Genomic DNA, 22,184 nt, shown 5'->3' on the forward strand with positions numbered 1-22,184 from the left:
TTGTAGTTCACTTGGCAGGAAGTTCGAGCTACAGTTTTTGCCCTGTGACGAACAAGTCTACTTTCAAATACTTCTGACTGAGACAGACCACACCCTCTTCAACACGGAAGACAGCGAATCAACTTGTTTAGTCCCTCGCACCGCAACTTTCACAGTCGGGTGCATGAGTTCAGTATGAGGACAGTTGAGAATGGCGGAGACCACGGCGCTTGAGGAGCTGCACACCGAGCTGACCTGCCCCGTGTGTCTGGAACTCTTTCGGGAACCAGTTATCCTCGAGTGCGGGCATCATTTCTGCCGTGTGTGCATTATTAAGTGCTGGGAGGCCAAGGTGGACGAGCTGCCGACTTGCCCGCAGTGCAGAAAGTCGTGCGCCCCCAAACTGCGTCCTAACTCGCTTTTGTGCAACGTAGTGGACAGTGTTAGGAGAGCACAGGCCATGGAATCAAAACCCGACATGTCCGCGCGAGAAACCGAGGATAAGGAGGAATGGAAGCCCGGTTCCAGCATGAGCAGCGTGAGTTCCATAGGTTACTACCCGCAGCGCCCCGAGCCGGATCTGTGTGAAGAGCATGAAGAGCGGTTGAAGCTCTACTGCGAGGACGACCAGCTACCGATCTGTCTGGTGTGTGGGATGTCTCGAGACCACAAGACGCACAATGTCATCCCCATCAACGAGGCGTTTGAGAACTATAAGGTAGGTAACTATAACCACCGTTCGAATGAAACATTAATTTGAAACGTGATTTGATTGCGAAGTGATTAAATCAGGCGCGTCGTTAGACCCTTTTTACTGGGGTAGGTAGCCTACGTGCACCAGTATAAATCTGCTGTGCCCCAGTAAAATCAAAAGTTTGAGTTTTAACAATTTACTTTGTCAGTGCATTCATTTAGATTGATAATCCCGGAAAAAATAAACGCAATATGCCAATCAACGCTTGTAAAATCAAGCAGTTGAACCGAAAACACAAACTGATGCCCTTAGAATTCTAGCTCGCTCTTCTGAGCTTGCCAAATAAACACTGGAGCACGCACACAGAAGTCCAGGTGTCGTAAGGTAGACAACGAAAACATTAGAACATTTAAGAAAGTTTCTAAATGTTAGGCCTACCGATCATATTGTTTTTGACTAAAACATAAAACTATTATATGAAGCTCAAAAAACAGTATTTGCGCTCAAAGGAATGCGAAAAACGTAGTCCCAGAACTGTTGTATAGTGGGTTAAGCAAATAGAAAAGGGGATTTTCTGTAGCTGGGTAGTGCATTATGCGCAGCAAGTTTGGAAGAAAAAAAAGGGATATGAATAGGGGCCTGTGCCCTAGTAGAGATTTAAGTCTAACAACGCCCCTGGATTAAATGTATCTTAAACAGTAGACATTCTTTCACAATTAAGGATACTGAGTCTGGAATGTTCCACGGGCGTGCCAAAACTTGACGCCGACAGACCATTCCTTTAGTTCCAGAGTTCGACCAGTGTGGGCTTACAGCTATAACTTGAGCCGTTTCAACGGCCGTAGGTAGTTAATAACAATTGAGTCTTTCACTTGGTTAAAGTCGCGTGACACGGCCGTTATTTTCAAAGCAGACCCTCCAGGCCACAGAGGAATTCAGCATGCCCTTGTTAGTCCTTGGTTCCCAGGCATGTTTAACCTTTATATTTACCGTTGATGTTTGGTGATAGGCTTCAACCTCTCGTAATATTTTCATAAAACGCATCAACTTTACCAACTGTGTCCTTGTTTTTGTTCCTTCAGAGTCACATTTAAGATGAGGCCAGTTGGATAGTTCCCCTGATCATATGAACAACATTATGGCTTGTTTTTGTCATCTGGCAGTTCCTAGAAGCACTGACAGTAATCTGCCCCTAATTTAATAAAACAAATTACACAGTAGTCTAACACAACCATGCAATTGTGACCCTGTTCAGCCTCAGTGAGTCTGTTGAAGATTATTGACTGTGTGTGTGTGTTTGTATATATACAGACTAGTGTTTGTCATACATTTCTCTCCTCACAGGAAAAGCTGTTTCTTGCTCTACAGAAGGTAGAGCTACAGACAGAAGAGGCTTCTGTTTTTCAGAGCCAGACAAATGAAAAGATCTTACTCATCAAGGTAGCTCATCTGTGTGTGCGTACGTGTGTGTACGTGTGCAGACGTGTGTGTGTGTGTGTGTGTGTGCGCTTGAAAGAGACAGTGTGTTTCTTCTTGCATACCTATAATTTTAAGTGGCCAAACAACATTCCATTAATGTACCCAGTCCCATCTGTACATGCCTATGGTATGACTTTATAGTTAGTGTTTCCGACAGTGGTGGTAGATAAGTGAGAATACACAAAACCATTGGTAATGTATAAAGTATAGTGATTTTCACTGACACTTCTAGGATAAGATAATGGCTTACTATTTATCAATTACTCATTCTCCTTTACATACATAGACATATTTGTCTTCTCTGCATAGGACAGACAGACCAACCCCACTCACACACACACACAGACATACACACATAATTAGCACCACACTTTACACACATATTAAACAAACACAGAAGCTTCAGTACATAAGCAGAGATATGGGTGCCTCTGCAATGAGCTGTACTATTACATGTCTGCCTGCCTGTCTATCTGTTTATCGCTCAGTCTCTTTCATTGCCTGTCTGCCTCTGTTTATCTGCCTGCCTCTCTGTTCATCTGTATGTCTGCCTCTCTGTTTATCTGCCTGACCTGGCACTCCTATAGTCACATCCTGACTCCCATTTTCACTTCTCTTTGTCTTCCTGTCTCACAGGAAGTGGGTTACAGAGTGAGCAATGATGAAAGCATGTGTGTCAATGCAACAGTCATGTGGCAGATGTAGGGCACATGTGACTGTGCGGGGTTATGTGTGTGTCTTTGCATCTAGTTGTGTGTGTGCCTGTTTGTGGATAGCCCGTGCTTACCCCTCTCATTCCCCTCTCTGCTCTACAAGGAGCGGGCAGCGGAGCAGGAGGGGCGGGCGAGCGCCGAGTTCGCCCGGCTGCGGGACTTCCTCCAGCGGGAGGAGGAGCGGGTGAAGGAGAACCTGCGGAGGCACAAGGAGGACACCCTCCACCAGCTGGAGCGGGACTTCACCCACGCCTCGGAGCAGATCAGCCAGCTGGAGAGGACGGCCGACGAGCTGCGGGGGCGACTGAGAGAGGAGGAGAACCCTGCCCAGCTCAAGGTGAGGGAGGGGGGGAGGGAGGGAGGGAAGGAAGGAAAGGAAGGAAGGAAGGAGGGGGGGAGGGAGGGAGGGAGGGGGGGAGGGAAGGAAGGAAAGGAAGGAAGGAAGGAGGGGGGGAGGGAGGGAGGCAGGGGGGAGGGAGGGGGGGAGGGGGGGAGGGAAGGAAGGAAGGAAGGAGGGGGGGAGGGAGGGGGGGAGGGGGGGAGGGAGGGAGGGAGGGAGGGAGGGAGGGAGGGAGGGAGGGAGGGAGGGAGGGAGGGAGGGAGGGAGGGAGGGAGGGAGGGAGGGAGGGAGGGAGGGAGGGAGGGAGGAATGAGAAGGCAATAAAGGCGGAGTGTTGGATGGATGGAGGATGAAAAGGGGCAGCAAAATGGAGTAGAGGAAAAAAAGGATGTTTCCAAGAATGAGTAGAGACTTGTTTGAGTTTGAACTTGTCTAAGCTCAGAATTCTAAATAACAGTTGTAATAACAGTAACAGTCTGTTCTCTCTTTCAGGGAATCAAGGATTTCATTGGCGGGTGAGTAGTAAAGGCACTCATATCTGATTGATTCGACCCTATTGGCTAACCTTCCTTCATTCCACATGACTCTGTTTATGTTAACTTGTCTCACTCAATATTTGTGTTTTCCCTGAAACAAATACGTTTTAAAAACTTTTTTTTTAAATTCTCTTCACTTTCCTTAAACAACAATTAACTCCAGCTCTTTTTCTCTCTATCTGTCTCTCTCTCTCTTTCCCTAAACATCATTTGTTCTGTGTTTTTCGGTCAGAGCTGAGAGTTTATTTCACCACCCTCCGGAGGTCAAGGCAGAACTACAACCAGGAGAGTTCCTGGGGCCACTACAGTACCGCACCTGGAGGAAAATGAGCTCCATCCTTCAGCCAGGTACACACACACACACATATGCAACCACACATACACATACAAACAAGCTTGCACGCATTTATATGCACACCCTCTCACAACAACACTCCCCTGCCTTATCTCAGCACATACCAACACACCCTAATCACACACATTAGCAACACAATCCAACAAAACGCCAACGTGTGTTTCCTCTCCAGGTGTCACCGATGTGACCCTTGACCCCGACACGGCCTACCCCAAGCTGTGGGTGTCCCCAGCAGGCAGCAGTGTGATGGTGGGGGACATCCAGCCCAACCTGCCCGACAACCCGGAGCGCTTCACCCGCTACAACATCGTCCTGGGCGCCCACTCCTTCTCCTCGGGATGCCACTACTGGGAGGTGGCTGTGGGCCGGAAAACAGCCTGGGGCCTGGGGGTGGCCTCCTCCTCGGTCAACAGGAAGGAGGAGATCAGCCTGTGTCCGGAGGACGGCTTCTGGACGCTGGTTCTGGGGGACGGGAGTGGCTACGAGGCGTGCACCAGCTCAGAAGACACCCCGCTCACCCCCGCCCGCCCCCCCGGCAAGGTGGGCGTGTACCTGGACTACGACCGAGGCGAGGTGGCGTTCTACGACGCGGGGGATATGAGTCATCTGTTTACCTTCACGGGTGCTGCGTTCACAGAGCCTGTGTTCCCCTACTTTAACCCCTGGCCCATCCTCAACGGACGCAACCGAGAGCCCCTCACCATAGTAACCCCGCAGCTTTGAGACCCTCGCCGTGGCAACGGCTCAGCTGTGAGACCTTCGCGGTTACCCTGAAAACACTCCGAACAGGCCTACAAAATGGGCCTAGAACTATGAAAAACCTACTCCAGCCTTGAATGTAAAAACATCCTGCTCTTATCAAATATTTTTCATCAAGATGAGTGTTCATTATGTGCTAAAAATAGTATCTAACCACAAACTATTCTGCTCCTGTGCTAATAATATATATAACATGATATAACAGTGATATAGTCAAGCGGAGGAATAACACTGCAGTCATAATAAAATCACTAGTACGGATAGATATTTTACATATTGAATGGTAGATAATGTTGTTACTACCCACCCACTGTTGTCCACAAGTCTGCCTGAGCTTTAGTCATTCTTTCTGCTCTCCAGTAGAGGGCGTCCTTGCATTAGAGCAGCTGTACCTCCCATGGGATGTTCTCATGCACAGCCGTGGTCAAAGTATTGGGAGCGACATACATTTTGTGTTTGCAAAGCTTTCTGGGCCTTGGCATAAAATGACTGCTAACATAATTTCAGTAAGTCATATCATCAGCACAAGGGAAAGTGTGAACTAGTTCTAGCCAGGTGAAATCACTATCATTCTGATTGGATTGACTGCTGTAAAAGAGGGGACTATTTGCATATATTGAAAATGTTCGCCCCAAAAAAGCTTACAAAAATATGAAATGTGCCTTATTGTATTCCAGTATTCTATAGAAACATGTGAAAACATTTTCCTCATATACTGAACCAGCAAACTTTGCAAAACACAACATTTGTCATTGCCAAAACGTATGGCCATGACTGTTAGACCCACTCTGTGACCACACAAGACAGCATCCTGGCAAATCGCCTAGTTGTGGCACAAGAGAGCACGGTTTGCACAGACACAGACGCGCTGTTCATCTCTGTGGGTTTTGAGCCGAAGGTGATGTTTGATAGTTGCACGTTATATGAGATTTTGTAGCAAAGCGTTTGTAGCAAAGTGTGCCACAAACCTGTGCTACTGCTTTGAACACAGCACACGCTCCAGTGCTGGTTTGTGAAAGCGCTCAGCCTAGTCCTTAACTATTGGAGCTGCCACCCCCACACACACACACACACATCCACACTCCTCACTCCCCTCGTTGTCTGTCATTCACACCTCCGTCTCCTTAAACCCCCCTGTCTTCTCTCTCCCTCCCCGGTCTCCTCAACCTCCCCCCCCCCCCCTCGTCTCCCCCCCCTCCCTCCCTGTTCAGTCTGTGTGTGATCAGCTGACATGATAACATGCAGGCCGACATGCAGAAACACTACTCCACGGGCTTACATTACTCCTCAAAGACTGATTACCGTCCTCCCGCTCCGGTTTGCTTTACCGATGCAGTAACGACATGAAGTTGACTTTTCTGTGTGCTTAAAAGTGTGAATGTCCTGCCCCTCTCTGTAATTGACTTTGCACTCCAGACACCTTGATAAACTTCCGTTTATTTTCATGTAATTCTCACCGATTCTTCCCTTTCCGCCATCCACACGACTTCATTGTCTCATCATCGCCACTGTATTTCTTCCTCTGGCCCCCTCGACTTCCCCAAATCGAAAATCTCTTCTAAAATACCCCTCTATTCTTATCGTCGAGGTGTCTCCACGTGTTTCTGTAATTGATCTCTTTTCTCCCTCTGTCTGAGTTTGTGTGGCCCCCCATCAATAATCAACGAGTGGACGGAGATATGGAGAGAGGGGAGGCCGAGAAAGAGAAAGATCGGCTCAAGTGATTAATGGAAACCTCATTAGGAACTGGATAGAAGTTTGGTCACGTTACGTAGGGGACGCCTGAAGCCACAAGTCTCTCCGGGTCTGTTTCAGTTTGAAAGAGAGAAGTTTAATGAGAGTTAAGGAAGAAAGGGGGGGGGAGGAGAAAGAGGAGGATATGGAGGAATATAATAGGGTAAGGAAGGTGAGATGACGGAAAGGAAAGGAGAGGGTTAGCGCACCAAGCACAGTTCCCTCAACACTTAAACACACTTCAAGATACGTACACGGAAACAAAAACGGCTATCAAACATATAGAATAATAAGGGAGGGAAAAGATCATAGATGGGATTATTTACGGGGAGCAGATTCCTTGAGTGGAATGAGGTGCCCAGTATCAAATCCATGTGTTTCTGCATATGTCAGAGCTGTGTGTCTGTCCAGGCTTGTTTGTGTGGCGCGTCTGCCTGTTTGAGGTCAGTGCTAATGTGTTGACATGCATGTTCATTCATGCCTCTGTTATATGTTTATCCATGCACGCGTGCACAGTTTGTGTGACATTTGACACTGGCATGCCATAGCAGCATTCTTCAACACTTGGATCACACATCCTACAGTCCTGGCATCTGCGGTTCACCCCCATTCACACACACAAACACACACTCCGCTGCAGATGAGGCCAGGACCTGAACACCTCACACACAATCCAATTTGCCTTACAACAAAGGACGTGGAATATGACAGTGACAGAGGATTTGGGACAGACAGGAAGACAGACAAAAAGGGGGAGAGAGAGAGAGAGGGAGAGAGAGAATGAGAACAGGATTATTGTCGGGACTGAGGACGACAGGAGAGAGGGGTGGATGAAGGGAAAGAAAGAATAATCCAGAGGTTGTGGATGAAGGGACAGACCAGGAGAAGCAATGCACAGCTTGACACAGCACCTGAGCTCACAGTTCAAAACCAGGAAGGAGGGAGGAGAAAGAGAGGGGGGGGGCGTTGGTTGTGATGAAGATGGGGGGTGAGACAGAGGTGAACCAGAAGTGTTTCTGACCTGATTAGATTGTAGTGCTCATTGTGTGTGTGTGTTGTTTGTGTGTGTGTGTGTGAGTGTGAATTTGTATATTAAGGTGTATATATGTGTTTGTGTATGTTTGTGGACACCTTTGTGGATAGTACAGTAAAGCAGTAAAGTGAACGACTATATGTATGTGTGTGTGTCTGAGGGAGAAGGAGAGGGGTGTAGTGGGAGGGAGAGAGAGAGGTTGGGGTATTATGGGAGAGAGGGTGGTGTATTGAGGAGAGAGAGAGGGCGAGAGAGGTCGGGGTATAATGGGAGTGAGAGAGAGAGAGGATGGGGTATTATGGGAGAGAGAGGTGGTGTATTATGGAGGAGTGAGAGAGGGCGAGAGAGGTTGGGGTATAATTGGAGAGAGAGATAGGTTGGCCTGTATGGAGGAGAGAAAGGGGGCGGGAGAGCTTGGAGAACAAGGGAGAAAGGTTTGCGGTTGATGGGGAAGTGAGGTGGGGGGGTGTAGAGTGTCACCTGTAGGGGTATGGACACAGGAACTCAATCCCTGAGCAGGGGAACACAGAATGATAAAAGTCTGTGACCTGGACAGAGCAAAGGACAGATGGACCGAAACACACTCTGAAGAGGACATAAGGAAAGGAACCTGAAAGGAAAACAAGTAATCTGAGAGACCCCAAACCAAAAGATCGGATTTTGAATGAAAAAAAAAGATTTCGATTACAGCATTTGGGAAATCAAAACATAAGAGAGAGAGGAAGGTGGGATTGAGTCAAGAAATAATTCAGATTTTCAGGTCAAATGAAAACATTAATCGAGTGTTGACAAACCAAGTGTATGGGAATTACAATAAAACAAGACAAGTTCCAGGAAAACCTCAAGGGAGAGGAGAGGGAGACAGAGGGAGACAAGGGACGGGAGGGGGGAGGGTGAGTGAGTGAGTGAGAGAGAGGGAGAAAAGCGTGCGAGCCAACAACGCCGAGATGTTCATGATCATTCGAGAGGGATCCGCTGCCACAGGAGGCGGTGCTGCAGCAATGAGCGCCCCACAGGAGAAAACAGCAAAACAGGTGTGTGTGTGCGTGTGTGTGTGTACAAGACATGATTGCAAGAAATTGAATTTAAAAAGGAGGTGTATTGTGTGGAAAAGTCCATTTGTGTGTGTGGAGAGCCCATTTTCAGCTATTTAACACGACTGTGTGTTTGTGTAAAGTTGATGTGGAGGAGTTGCTGGATACAATAGTAGCAAAAAAGGGATGTAAATGTTTTTGAAAGTGCCGTAATGTTGTTATGCTTCGTTTAAAAAAGTAAGGGTTTGAATCAAAAGGAAGAACGTGCTCTACAATGTTTCACCAGAGTTATAATGCTTCATAGCATCTTTCACTAAAGTAAAAAGCCCGGAAACGAACGATAAACCAAACAAAAAGTCTCGCAGTTCTTGATGACATTACGGGAACTCCCTGATGATATCGTGTCTGTGGGCTTGAGTGGGCTCTATATTGGCAGTTATCCATCCATATCTGATCATGAGAACACTCGCTCCCTTCTGGGGTTCTCAGGTCCAGGCGGCCATCAAGAGGAAGGTGGAGAAGCAGAAGAAGAGGTCAGGAGAGCAGGGAGATGCCCCGGCCGGAGGCAGCAAATCTCGCCCCCCCAGCAGCTCCCGCCAGAGAGCTGCCAGGGGGATAGCAGCCAGGGAGGAGGAAGAGGAAGAGCAGGAGGAGGACGAGGAGGACGAGCGGAGGAAGGAGGAGGAGGAGGAGCGGAGGAAGGAGGAGGAGGAGGAGGAGCAGGTGGAGGAGAAGGAGGAGCACCTTCAGAGGGAGAAGGAGGCCGCTGACCTGTCCCCTATGGTGGAATCGATGTTTGGACAGGTACGTGTGTGTGTGTGTTCCCGCACAGGTGAGTGTGTGTGTGTGTGTGTGTGAGCCAGTGTGAATGTACACATGAGCACCCAAATGTGTGTGTGTGTGTGTGTGTTCATGCATGGCCTGATTGAAATCTTCTCCAGTGCCTGATTGAAAATCTAAGCCTGTATGCGCCAAATATAAACCCTGGCTTCTCTCCAAAACCAAAAAGTGTCTCCTCTACGTGCCCCCATCAGCTCTGAATCACTGATCTGGAGAACACGCAAGGACAAAGGGACAGCCCAGTTTAGCGGGCTCGCTGATTAGTCTCTTCCTTTAGCGTCCATGCAAACTGTTAGCTCTGGGGCTTGATGCTACCACAGAACGTAGGGCTGTAACCCGACCCACAGAGGCCGTAGCGTGTGTGCTCTGCTCTAAGCTCGGACATTAGAAGTGTAATCCGTAGGAGACGCCGAACAGGAGCCCTACCTCGAGTCCTGTTGTGCCAGCTCGGATCGCATTCCCCTTACCACGCACACGTCACAACCATGACATCGCACGCCATGAAAACATCTGTGGATGGATGTGTTTGTGTGCGTGTGCGTGTGTTTGTGTGCGTGTGTGTGTGTTTGTGTGCGTGTGTGTGTCAGCGTCAGTCTTCCGGTACCATCTCTGACCTGGGATGGCCTGGTTGTGACAATAGATCTCTCTTCTATCTTCTTCACTCTCCTGAGCTTTTATATCATCCTCCTTCTACCTGTTTCCCCCCCTCCCCCCCACCCCCTTATCTCTCTGTCGCATCTCCCTCTACCCCTCTGACAGGCTTAGTCACCAGACACCAGATGAGAACATGACACCTGGACATGTTTAGCTGTCCCAGCACTCGTGTGTCCTTGTGGACTCTCCGAGTCCCGGTCAAGGGTTAGGGTTGCGTTACCCGAGCCTTTGTGTGTCTGTGTGTGTGTTATGGTGTCTGTGAGTGTGTGAGTGTGTTTTGGGGGTCTGAGTGTGTGTGTGTGTAAGGATTTGAGTGTCTGTGTGCATGGGTTTTAGTGTATTTATGTGTGTGTGTGTGTGCTGATACCTGATAGAGATCAAATCCCACAGAACACGTCAGGAACCAGAAACTCCTGAGTCCCATTATTAATGAACACAGTAAGTAATGGAGCCGTGTCATCATTCAACAGGCTTAAGGGCATTGGTTGCATCTGGGTGTACACGGCCAATGTATCAATATTGTACATCAGCCACAGGTTTGAGCTACTTTGAGAGGCTGCTTAGTCTCCACGGAGACAGTTTGGACTGAATGAGGTTCACGTTGTCTATGCTATCGCTATGACGATTCAGATGAGACAGTGTTAAACATCCTGTAAAGCATGTGCAAAGCGCGAAAGCTTTGTCGCACTGAAATGTGGAGTTAGACCGTTGAAAAGTTTCTCTTCCGTCTTCAGCTCGGGTTTTGTATAGGCGGAGCCAAAACCCGAGCGATCTACGTCACACCACCGACCTATCTACGTCAGATCACAGACGGTTGCGTTATGTTACTCAGCTGGTACGATGCAAAGACAAAGTAATCTCAGAGACTGCAGGTAGGTCTGTTCTGATATCTGCAATTGATTTGGCTAGTGTTGCTGTTGTTACTAAATTCAATCAATTAGAGGGGGTCTCAAGCAGCCTCCAGTCTCAAGCAGAGAAGACTGCTGATTTTCTCACGATTTCAAAGGCTAATTTAACAGACTTGTCTGAGTTTTTTTTTATTCGAATTTGGATGGGTAGTTAACAACACATTCTTCTGTGGTGTGATGAACTTAAAACTCATTTTCAATTCCACTTTACAGGATCTTTAATTTGTGTTTGGAATTTGGGGTTCAATAGGGCTTAACATTATTGGAGAGTTGCTTATTGAGTTATGTCACTCAACTTATACCATAACTTAAGTCATTAAATACAAGTTACTGAAAAAGTATTCTGTCAAGCAGGTTCAACAACCTACCCCAAAAACTCTCATACATTGTCCTGAGGAAATAAAACACAGACCTGCTCTATGTTTCAAGCCACAGTATGCAAATGAACTCCATGCTGTGTGAATCGTGATGATGTGTTGTACAGACAGGCTAGGGTAGATGGTTATCTAAGTAACTCGATTATTAAAGGTTAGGAGCACATGTGCTTTTGCGTTTATGTAATCAGCGTTCCAGGTCCAAGATGGACACAGCTTCTACTGTTGAAATTAAGCCAATGTTGTTTACCAGACGGCCAGCTAAGAGTTTTAATGAAGGACAGCCATATTGAATGTTTCTGTCTGTCTGTAAATGTTGGAGGGAGAGAGGACAGAGGATGTGATTTGGAATGTGTGTCTGTGTGTGTGTGTGTGTGTGTGTGTCACACATTTTAATTGACACTCTTCTGAGAAGAGTTTGGCTTAAAAGAGATTACCCTCTCATCTCCACCAAAGTTGCTGCCTGCCCTTCAACGAGAGCGGATACTTCACTGATTCTCGATATATCATTTCACAGCTAATCTTTTTTGATCTGAAACAACACACCCTGATCAGAACCTGTCCTCTAGTGGTGGTATACTGTAATGGCGCCAGAGTGCACAACAAGACTTGGCTGAGAAACAACCTTTGACCCCGGTAACAGGAACCTAAGTTAAACACTGGTGAGCCGGAGGTGTGAACAGTGGTCAACTGGTCACACCAGACCTGACTCAGTTACTGACCCTCGCAGACTTAACAGGAAAGGTTTTGAAAAAGGGATATGGCAGAAACGATCCATACCCAGTTAGTGAAACCAATCTAATGTGCTTAGATGTGTTTTGCTAATGCAAAACGTTTTTGTAACAGAGAGCATTTAAGATGATGGCACTGATGTGTGTATTCCCCTGCCATGATGTGTCCTTATTCCATCAGGGTTTATGTCCTCAGAGAGAGGGTTAGGGTAGGACATGAGGAAACAGTCAGCTGACTGTGGAAATTACATCTGTCATTGCCGTCACCACTCAATCGAGACGCATTTACTCACTCCTTCCATATGGAGTGTGAATGCACACACAAAAACACACGCACTTAAACGAATGTAGATGGATAATCCTTATCGTGGACTTTTCATGGAAGGGCACTGAAGGACTAAATTGACTGCAAGTTATCAGGCTTTTCTGCTTACAGCGGTTTATGAGAGCCGCAGCTGGAAACCTGGACATATCCCAGGGTTCATCCCTGCGATGACCCTGGTCTCCTCTCGCTCCCCTCACCCTCGGACACTCTAGGAAGAAGTGTCTCCTTTGGCTGCGATGACCCTGGTCTCCTCTCGCTCCCCTCAGCCTCGGACACTCTAGGAAGAAGTGTCTCCTTTGGCTGCGATGACCCTGGTCTCCTCTCGCTCCCCTCAGCCTCGGACACTCTAGGAAGAAGTGTCTCCTTTGGCTGCGATGACCCTGGTCTCCTCTCGCTCCCCTCAGCCTCGGACACTCTAGGAAGAAGTGTCTCCTTTGCGGCAGATCTGGATTCAGTTGATCTCTTTCTAATCCTGAGTCTTGAGTCTTAAGATCAAGAGTAAGATGATGAGTTCAGCCCTGTGCCGACACTTACTGTGTCTGGGAAAGAGAACTCAGCACTGTAGTATGATGTATTTGACCCTGGCCCAGACTCTGTCGAACCCAACGCAGCTGGAACACACTGGCAGCTAAGAGATTTGTCATATAACGTGAGGCATGAGCTGTTTGGGTTGAACGTGGTTCATGTCTGGCCTGTCGTGTTCCTCTCTCTTTCTCTCTCTCTGAACTTCATCATAGAGCTGCTTCAACTTGCTTATGCATTAACCTCCCACCAATCAGAGGGGAGTTGTTTCTTCTCACCATCCTATAAGATCATCGGAATTTGCGTTAGGAGGACCACACTGCCAGTTGATGTGATGCCCCCGCCTTTCACTCTATGTCTCTTCTCTTTTGCTCTTAAACACACCACACACACATATCTGTCTCACCGGGTCGCTCTCTCTCTCTCTGTCTGTCTGTCTGTCTGTCTGTCTCTCTCTCACACAGACACACAGACACACCTACACACCCACATGCCCACATGCCCCAAGGACATGGCTTCTACATCCAAGGCATTTTCTTTTACCGTTTGTTAATTCTTTTAAATAATTATTTCAAGCTGTTTCATTGCCTTCCTCACATTCCTTCTGCCCTGCAGTCTTGTCCCTTTTAATCATGCATTGATCCCTCTTCCTTTCATCCTCATCTCGCCATCTCTTCTGCTGCATCTTCTTCCGTACATCCATCTCTTCATCTCCCCGCCTCTCCTCCATTTCACCCTCTTTTCGGTTCTCTCAATCTCCTTACTGTTCTCAGCCACATCTCTCCCCTTTAATCTGAAATGGAGGGATTACGGCCTTTGCGTTTGTGCCCTCTAATTCTCTCTCTCACACTCTCTCTGTCTCTCTCTCTCTCTCACCATCCCTCTCCTTCTCTCCCCCCTTCTATCTGTCAACCCCACTGTAAGTGTTGTCAGTAGTGTGGTGCAACAAGCCTAGCTCAAGGGAGAATGAGCGACAGAGAGAGAGAGGGAGGGAGGGAGGGAGATAGGGGGGGGATTAAAAGAAGGGGTGATTTCATAGTTAGATGCGTGAGTAGCAAGGGAGTACGAGGAAATTGAACAGAGATCCATGACGTTCCGTCTGAGGTTCCGTTTGTCCCCGAGAACTGGGGTTAGGTTTATGATTATTTTCGAACTGGGGGTGTTTTAGCCGATTTAAATGACCAACAGAAAGATTGGGCCATCTGGGAGCATCTGAACATGGATTAGAGGCTGCTCAGTGAGATCCTCTCTGTGATACTTTCAGCGTTAACAACAGGATTCAGCCCAGGATGGGACCGTTAGTCGGGTGTCCTTTCTCCAGCACACCGTGTTAATTCAGTAGACACCGAGAGAGGGAGGGAGAGAGAGAAACGCAGGAGAAAGAGAGGGGGAGAAAGAGGAAAGAGGGAGGGAAAAAGAGTGAGTTACCCAACAGAGAGAGTGCAGGGTATGGGTAACTGTACAAAGCCTTCCATGAAAAACAAATTGAAAAAGGTAAGAACCTGTCAAGGAGGGTTTCTTTTCTGTTTTGATAGACGTGGAATGTCCGAAGATGTAATTTGTCTAATGGAGCATGTTTTACTCCAAGAATTGCTGAGGAACTGTGTTTTTAAAACATTTCTAGTTTGAACATAGATCAACTCTGCATGTACTTTAAAAACTGAAAGTCTAACATGGTTTAACATCAATCAATTTAATACTTCCAATCCAAGCATTGACATTTCACTGTAAATCATAAAAAAGGTATTTATTTAATTTATTTTTCATTTGTCTTCAACTGCTTTGTCCAATATCTGAAATCAATTTTATGTAATGCACAAATAGTTTGAATTGTCACAGTTTCTGCATTTAACATTCAAAAACACTGAAGTGGTGATGTTCCTATCTTCATTTGTCCTTTTCTGTATTTGTAATCCTTTCAATTTTTTTAGAGACATGGTTTGATATTGATGTTGAAAGTTGATTTCACAATGCGATCAAACACGGTTTGACATATAGCTAGACTAAAGAATTACACATGGTTTCCCTTGTCACTGCGAGAGCTGTTATTATGTTATGCAAGGTTGCATTGAGACTCTGTCTGATCACTAAGTAGAATTAATGAACATCTTAGCCTCGGGTAAATAGAGGGGACAACCAATAAGAGAGAGAGAGCGAGCGAGAGAGAAAGAGAGAGAGCGAGCGAGAGAGAAAGAGAGAGATGGTGATTGGATGTGAGTGTCATTGAAAAGCCCACCTATGTCAAAGAAACATGAAAGACAGACCATTTCCAAGTCATTAGACAGTAATTAAAGTCATCACGTTTTGAGGATAGTTGTCATGACATCCACAGGGCCAACTCAGTATGTCACATTAATGGGGCCAATGGTGACACAACTACTAGACTGCTAGGTTAACCTGATTGGTTAACTACCGGTCAAACCTGATTGGTTACTGATGAACTGGTTGGTTAACTAGTTGGTTGACTGAAGGGTTGGTTGTGCCTGAAGGGGGCGGTGGAGGGGAGCACTGCCCCCCCGGGGGTGAAGGGGGAGACAGGGGAGAAGCTTCAGCCGGAGGGGGAGGAGGACTCTGGGGTGAAGCGGGAGTTTAAGGACCCCCTGTGTGCGCTGGTCCAGAACTGCACCGTGCTGCACAGCATGGTGGGGCCCGCCTGCATCTTCCTGAGACACGGCTTGTCGCTGACCCAGATCGTACGTACACGCACACGCGTGCGGTCACACACACATGCACCACGCGTACACGCACCACACGTGCAGTCACACACACGCGTACACTCAGGTGCACACGCATACACGTTCTGTTGCTCTCTCTCTGCGGGCACACACATATATAACACACACTCTGGCACACACACACACATGTGATTCTGGAGTCTCACACACCTCACACCTCCCTGACTACACACTCTCACATCGTTATGGCGTCATCTCATATTCACCACATAACATCGTGTCTGGCCCCACCTCCTTGTCATACCTCCAGGTGTGTCATTTCACATCCTTGGTCTTCACCGGGCAACCAATCAAAAGCATTGGTAGACAGCAGTACAGGTACAGAGGTTGAAGGTTGAAGGGTTCCCTCCCTTGAAGTAGCAAGGGAGGGAAGCATGTGCACGACAGCACAGTAGAAGAGGCACTGTGCTCTCTCTGTGTAAAATGTAGTGTGGAGGTATCTAGAATGTAGTGTGGATGTAGTGTGGATGCTTCCAGGATGTAGTGTGGATATGTAGCTGTATCTAGGATGTAGTGGGAATCTTGTGTGGATTTATCTAGTATGTAGTGTGAATGTTGTGGGGATCTTGTTTGGATGTAACTAGGATGTAGTATGGATGCATGTAGAAAGTTTGTGGGGATCTATTGTGCGTGTATCTAGAATGTAGTGGGGATCTAGTGTGTGTTCATCTAGAATGCAAAATTCCAGTGAGGGGTCGTATCATATCATGGTGCATGCTGGACAGACAAATAGATCTTAAGGGATTTATGCCTTATACTGTATTTCCCTTGCAGCCAGAACACTCAAACTAACAGCCTAGTCTATGAAACAGGAGTGTGCATGTGTGTGCGTGTGTGTGTGTGTGTGTGTGTGTGTGTGTGTGTGTGTGTGTGTGTGTGTGTGTGTGTGTGTGTGTGTGTGTGTGTGTGTGTGTGTGTGTGTGTGTGTGTGTGTGCGTGCGCGTGTGTGTGTGGACTGTACGTATGAACAATAGACATGTGTCCAATGGCCTAACTCAAACTAAACCTCCCAAATCTCCTAATCTCCAGCTGTTGCCAGGCAACCTCCCACCAATAAATCATATTACTACAGTGATTTATGGTGGTTGTAAGTGTTTTCCCACTGTCCATACCATAATACATTAATCTCTCATACAATTTAATCCCTATAGATTTTCAGCAGATATTCAATCGCTGGTTTAGATAGTTTAGTCTTCTAAAATCCAATCCTGGAACTTTACAAACTGTATCAATTTATAATGGAATAATTTTTTAGTGTGTGTCACGTGGGAAAGTGATTGAGTAATTGAACACTCTAATACAGGAGGGAGTCAGGTGGCTGAGCGGTGAGGGAATCGGGCTAGTAATCTGAATGTTTCCAGTTCGATTCCCGGTCATGCAAACTGATGTTGTGTCCTTGGGCAAGGCACTTCACCCTACTTGCCTCAGGGGAATGTCCCTGTACTTACTGTAAGTCGCTCTGGATAAGAGCGTCTGCTAAATGACTAAATGTAATACAAAGCCAGAGCTGTGCTTCTTTGTTTTTATCTTTTCTCCTCTCCTGTTCTTTTCTTCAGACTGATTGGTTGTCATGTGTGTCACTGAGGGTCATTCCAGATCTTCACTGCCATCTTGTTCATGATATCTGTGGTTCTATGGTGTGTTTCCTTCTTTCCATAAACTACAATTGCGTTCATCTGCTCTGTGTTGTGTGTGTGTGTGCGCGTAAACATCTGGTACGTGTATGTGCGTGCGTGCCTGCCTGCAGCCTCCAGAGCATGCGTGCCTGAGCGTGCGTGTGTGATACTGACAGTGTGCCTCTGTGTGTCCCACTGCCACCTCCACCAGGACAGAGAGCTGAGACCAGAGGAGATAGAAGGTACTCCTCACTCTCTCCACACTCCCAAACACACCGCCCCAACCCTAAAGGTGCAATCTCTCACACTAACCTTGTCTCCCTTTCCTGTGTGTGTGGTTGTGTGTGGGTGTGTGTGTATGTGTGTGCGTGTGTTTGTGTGTGTGTATCCAGAGCTTCGTGAAGCATTTGTGGAGTTTGACAAGAACAAAAAAGGTTACATCAGTTACAAGGACCTGGGCGAGTGCATGAGGACCATGGGATACATGCCCACGGAGATGGAACTCATTGAACTGGGCCAGTCCATCTGTAAGTGTGAAATCAACTTGAGACTCATAGAAATCCAAACTAAACCAGTTGAATTTGATATGGAACTGAATATGATAAATCAGCCATTTCTAAGAATATTTCCTGTATATTTACAGTGTGCAGTGTAAAAAACACCCAACGAGTTGTGCTTCTGTGTGACCTGCAGGTGGCGGCAAATTGGACTTTGAAGACTTTGTGGAACTGATGGGCCCCAAGATGCTTGCAGAAACGGCAGATATGATCGGAGTGAAGGAACTCAGAGATGCATTTAAAGAGGTCAGTTAAAAACCATGATACAGAGAGAAACACAGGTAAGTAGTATGTGTTTGAGAGAGACAGACAGCAAGTGTGTGTGGGGGTGTTGGGTAGGGAGTAATTTGTATTGTAGTGACTTCTAATCCTTGGCTGAGAATGAGGGTTGGTTTCTCTCTCTGTCTTTCCCTGTCTCAGTTTGACTCCAATGGTGACGGTCAGATTAGTATAATGGAGCTCCGGGAAGCCATGAAGAAGCTGATGGGGGAACAACTGACCAACAGAGAGATCGATGAGATCCTCCGAGACGTGGACCTCAATGGCGACGGACTAGTCGACTTTGAAGGTAAGAGAGAGATCCCGACACACAGGCAGGCAGACACAGACAGACAGACAGACAGGCAGGCAGGCAGGCAGGCAGGCAGGCAGATAGACAGACAGACAGACAGACAGACAGACAGACAGACAGACAGATTGAGAATGACAGTGTGTGTCTGTATGTTTGCTTGTGTGCCTTCTATGGGGTCATGATGGCCTTACGGACGGTGCCTCCTTCAGTTAAACCTCCCCACCCCTTTGTTTCTTCACAGAATTTGTTCGTATGATGTCACGTTGACGCGTGTGAAGAGTGATATCATATAACAGCTGGATGAAGGGACCACATTACGAGATCTCTTGATTTGCTCTTAACATTTTGTAAATACATTTTCGTTAAGTGAACACCAAACGGAACTCTACAAAATCTTAACAAATAAAAAAACATATGGTGGCGATCTAAATTCAAACTACAGATAATTTGTAACAAATCAAAGATGTATTCAATGTATGTTCTCTTTATGTTCTTTCCTTTTGGAAAATATATTTTTTTGATAAATTAATGTTTATCTCTTCACTGTATATGGTTGTAAAAAAAGTTGTACCTGAACTGTAAAATTATTTTCAAATAAAAAACTCTGTTTGTCCTTTGTGGCTCTGTTACCAATATTACTACATTATAATGTATATGAAAATAAGACTTGCCACTTACAGATTAATTATAATAATCATAGACATACAGTGTAGGCTCTGATAAATAAACCATTCACGTGACAGTGGAATAGACTACAATAGAAATTGTGAAAAATGTATTAGAATAGGTTGGCTAGGAAGTGAGTTCAACCCAAGAAACCACATACCTAATAAAATAGTTTGATAAAGTCTGATGAAATGTTTTAATTTATTTTATGTTAGCGGATCTTTTCCTCTGTTCCAAAATTCTTGGTAGGAACTACAGCGGCCGGAACAACATTCGCGCAGATTTGTTTTATGTCGGTAACATAATAATCACGGAACATCTGTCAAAATAAAAAACACAGAAGTGGTGAGCTAGCCAGTAACACTCCCCTTACTGATCATATAGCTAATTATATTGACATTAAGCTTTTGGCCTCTGACAATAGCCTTTGCAGAGCAACCTACTGGAAGCTTAATAACTCTTTGTTAAAACATGAGGTGGTCAAGATGGAGATACACAATTTAATTACACACGTTTGGAACAAAGCTATAACTGACCATTCATACAGTAACTGGAAGCTTTGCAAATATGAGGTTGGAAAATATTTAAGAAAATATGGGAGTAGTCTTGCCAAAACAAGGAGAGCTGAAGAAGAAAGTGTCATTACACAGATCACCTCTCTTGTTCAAAAGCCTGTTGAAAGTCTCTCAGAGGAGGACAAATCTGATCTATGTGAGCTACAAATGGCTGGATAAACAGAAAGCAGAGAGAGCCTTTGTCAGATCTAGGAAGAAGTGGATAAGTTGAACAAAATTCATCTTATTTTTTCAGGTTATAAAAAGTTATTAATAATAATAATACGATGAATATTAAAGGGGTGATAGGAAACCGAGTTTCCCTTGTCATAGTTGAATAGAGACAGTTTGGTGGGTAAAATGGGCATACGCCTACAGAGAACATCAGAGTCCCATTGACACTTCTTTCCTATGCAAATCTCACAATTTGAAACTGCCGCTGTAAAACGGGCGAAACCCAACAAAGCTAACAGTTGAGGTCCACTCGTGGCTGTACCTTATTTGGCTCTGGTCTACCAGAGCACCTTTGTCACGTCCCAACATTTACATACAGACCAGCCCACTGGTGTTCTGGCCCAGGAACATGAATGGAGGTCGCGTAGATCTCACCCACTAGTGTAGCTGTGTACTTCCATGGTAATTACAAAGAAGTTTGGGAGTTTTTCAAGGATATTGAAAATGAACCACGGTCGTAAATGCAGTGTTCCAGGCTGTACAGGGAATGCTGAGCATTGTTATCCAAGTATGTTTTTCATGGGTACTTTTATTAATATGTGAGCCATTCACAACAAATTAACGAACTATTCATAGTAAGAATAGAATTATTCATACTATTCATCTGTATTATCACTGATTGGTCTGATCTCATTCGATTGCATTGCCTTTTGTGGGGGAGGCTGGTGAAAATTATATTTGGTTTATATACAAAATATATGACTGAATAGTAAATTGTGTATTGAAGATGCCTTTTCATTTACTTGCGCTATTGTATCACAGCAGTACATTGTCCTTAGGCACTGAGCAATCCATAAGACACCCCCACTAAAATAGTGTCCCTGTAATGTCCTGCCACGCAGAACAGGGCCTGATTCATGCTTTTTGGCCTCACCTTTCCATCCCTCTTATTCTCAACCGGCCATAGTCAGCTCTGTAAATATTCATGGAATTTTGCAAAGAATATATATTGAGGCACACCGGATTGAGGCCAGGATGGTCAATCATACAGGTTATTTCCCCAGGAACCTGGGTCATTCTCCTCATGACCTGTAAAAACAAACACAATGACCCTGCTGTTATTTCATAATTTTGAATGAGCAGAAAGTAACTTGAGAATATGTATCTCCAGTTTTAGTTACCTGAGGTATTTCCCGGCAACATATATTTTCTCTCTCCTGGGGCATGTGTGCACAGTTTCCACAAGTACACCTGGCAAGGGGAGATCGATGTAGTTGTAAGATCACATATTACTCCATGGAAAAAAGGTAATAATCTCATAATCAGATGACCTAATCAGCAGGATAGTAGTTACAAGATAACATTTGAGCTACTGACACAGATGAGAGTAGTAATAGTTTTGTTGACGCGAGTGGTAGCTAACAGGTGATGTTAGGCTACCTGTTGCAAATTCAAGTAAATGCAAAACTTACCACTCTGAAGAAGTCATTTCCAATCTACGGGCGACTGGTTGCGCCTCAGATTATTCCTCTGATTCAGGCTCAAACATATACGGTTCAACACCTAATGCACGGTCGTCTCTCGAGCCAGATGAAGCCACTCAGGAAACACCACAGCAGCGAGAGTCCGGCCCCCTGGCAGCCTCTGCCCTTTGACCTCCTGCCGGCCGCACCACCCGACGTCCCACAGGCTGACTCATAGCAGCAAGCGGCCTCGCAGGTCGAGGCCATTCAGAACGGCTAGTCAGAGAAGCGCAGTCAGAGCTAAACCAACCAAACAAGTCACCCTCTGCAACACAGATCCCCCCAGACATTCTTACCCAATCAGAGACAAATGCAGCCCCTGTTGTAGACCGCAGCCAAAACACTGTTGAGGTAGTGGCATGTAGGGGTGGGGGGAGAGGAAGACCTAGGGGCAGAGGGAGAGTTGGGAGGAGAGGAAGAAGAGGAGGCCCTTGCACGAGGGCCTCTACTGTGGGTGGTGTTGTTTAAGAGTTTAGAGGGGCCTTGGCATGGAGAGAGTTTACGTTACATTTACATTACATTACAAAATGATTACATTTACAATATGTTTTGTAATTGAAACTCCAGTATTCCAAAGTTTGGTCTCATCAACTAAGTCAATTAAAGTTGTTATAAACATCGAATAAAAAATGAATTAATTCATTGTGCACCTGTGTCACATCTGTACTTGTTAGCTCTCTTAACCATAAGCAAAAAGATGTAAACATAGCTAGATTGGAACACAAACACCATCAGAATGGTTTGTTCTTTGAGATTCAACATGGTAAAAACTAGATAG

General features: G+C 46.0%; 2 protein-coding genes across 2 annotated transcripts; both read left to right on the plus strand.

Moving 5' to 3' along the window:
* The first annotated feature begins 171 nt into the window (after positions 1-171).
* LOC136954751 (zinc-binding protein A33-like) lies at positions 172-6,396 on the plus strand. The gene is made up of 6 exons (XM_067248402.1): positions 172-697; positions 2,018-2,113; positions 2,969-3,202; positions 3,698-3,720; positions 3,974-4,089; positions 4,269-6,396. The coding sequence occupies exons 1-6, from the start codon at positions 191-193 to the stop codon at positions 4,817-4,819; spliced, it is 1,527 nt and encodes a 508-aa protein (XP_067104503.1). The 5' UTR covers positions 172-190; the 3' UTR covers positions 4,820-6,396.
* A 2,173-nt stretch (positions 6,397-8,569) lies between these two features.
* LOC136954195 (calcium-binding protein 2-like) lies at positions 8,570-19,096 on the plus strand. The gene is made up of 7 exons (XM_067247774.1): positions 8,570-8,658; positions 9,118-9,460; positions 17,573-17,603; positions 17,754-17,888; positions 18,055-18,164; positions 18,339-18,486; positions 18,731-19,096. The coding sequence occupies exons 1-7, from the start codon at positions 8,570-8,572 to the stop codon at positions 18,754-18,756; spliced, it is 882 nt and encodes a 293-aa protein (XP_067103875.1). The 3' UTR covers positions 18,757-19,096.
* The last annotated feature ends 3,088 nt before the right edge of the window (positions 19,097-22,184 follow it).

This window comes from Osmerus mordax, chromosome 12 (assembly GCF_038355195.1).
Source record: "Osmerus mordax isolate fOsmMor3 chromosome 12, fOsmMor3.pri, whole genome shotgun sequence".
Classification (NCBI taxonomy): Eukaryota; Metazoa; Chordata; class Actinopteri; order Osmeriformes; family Osmeridae; genus Osmerus; species Osmerus mordax.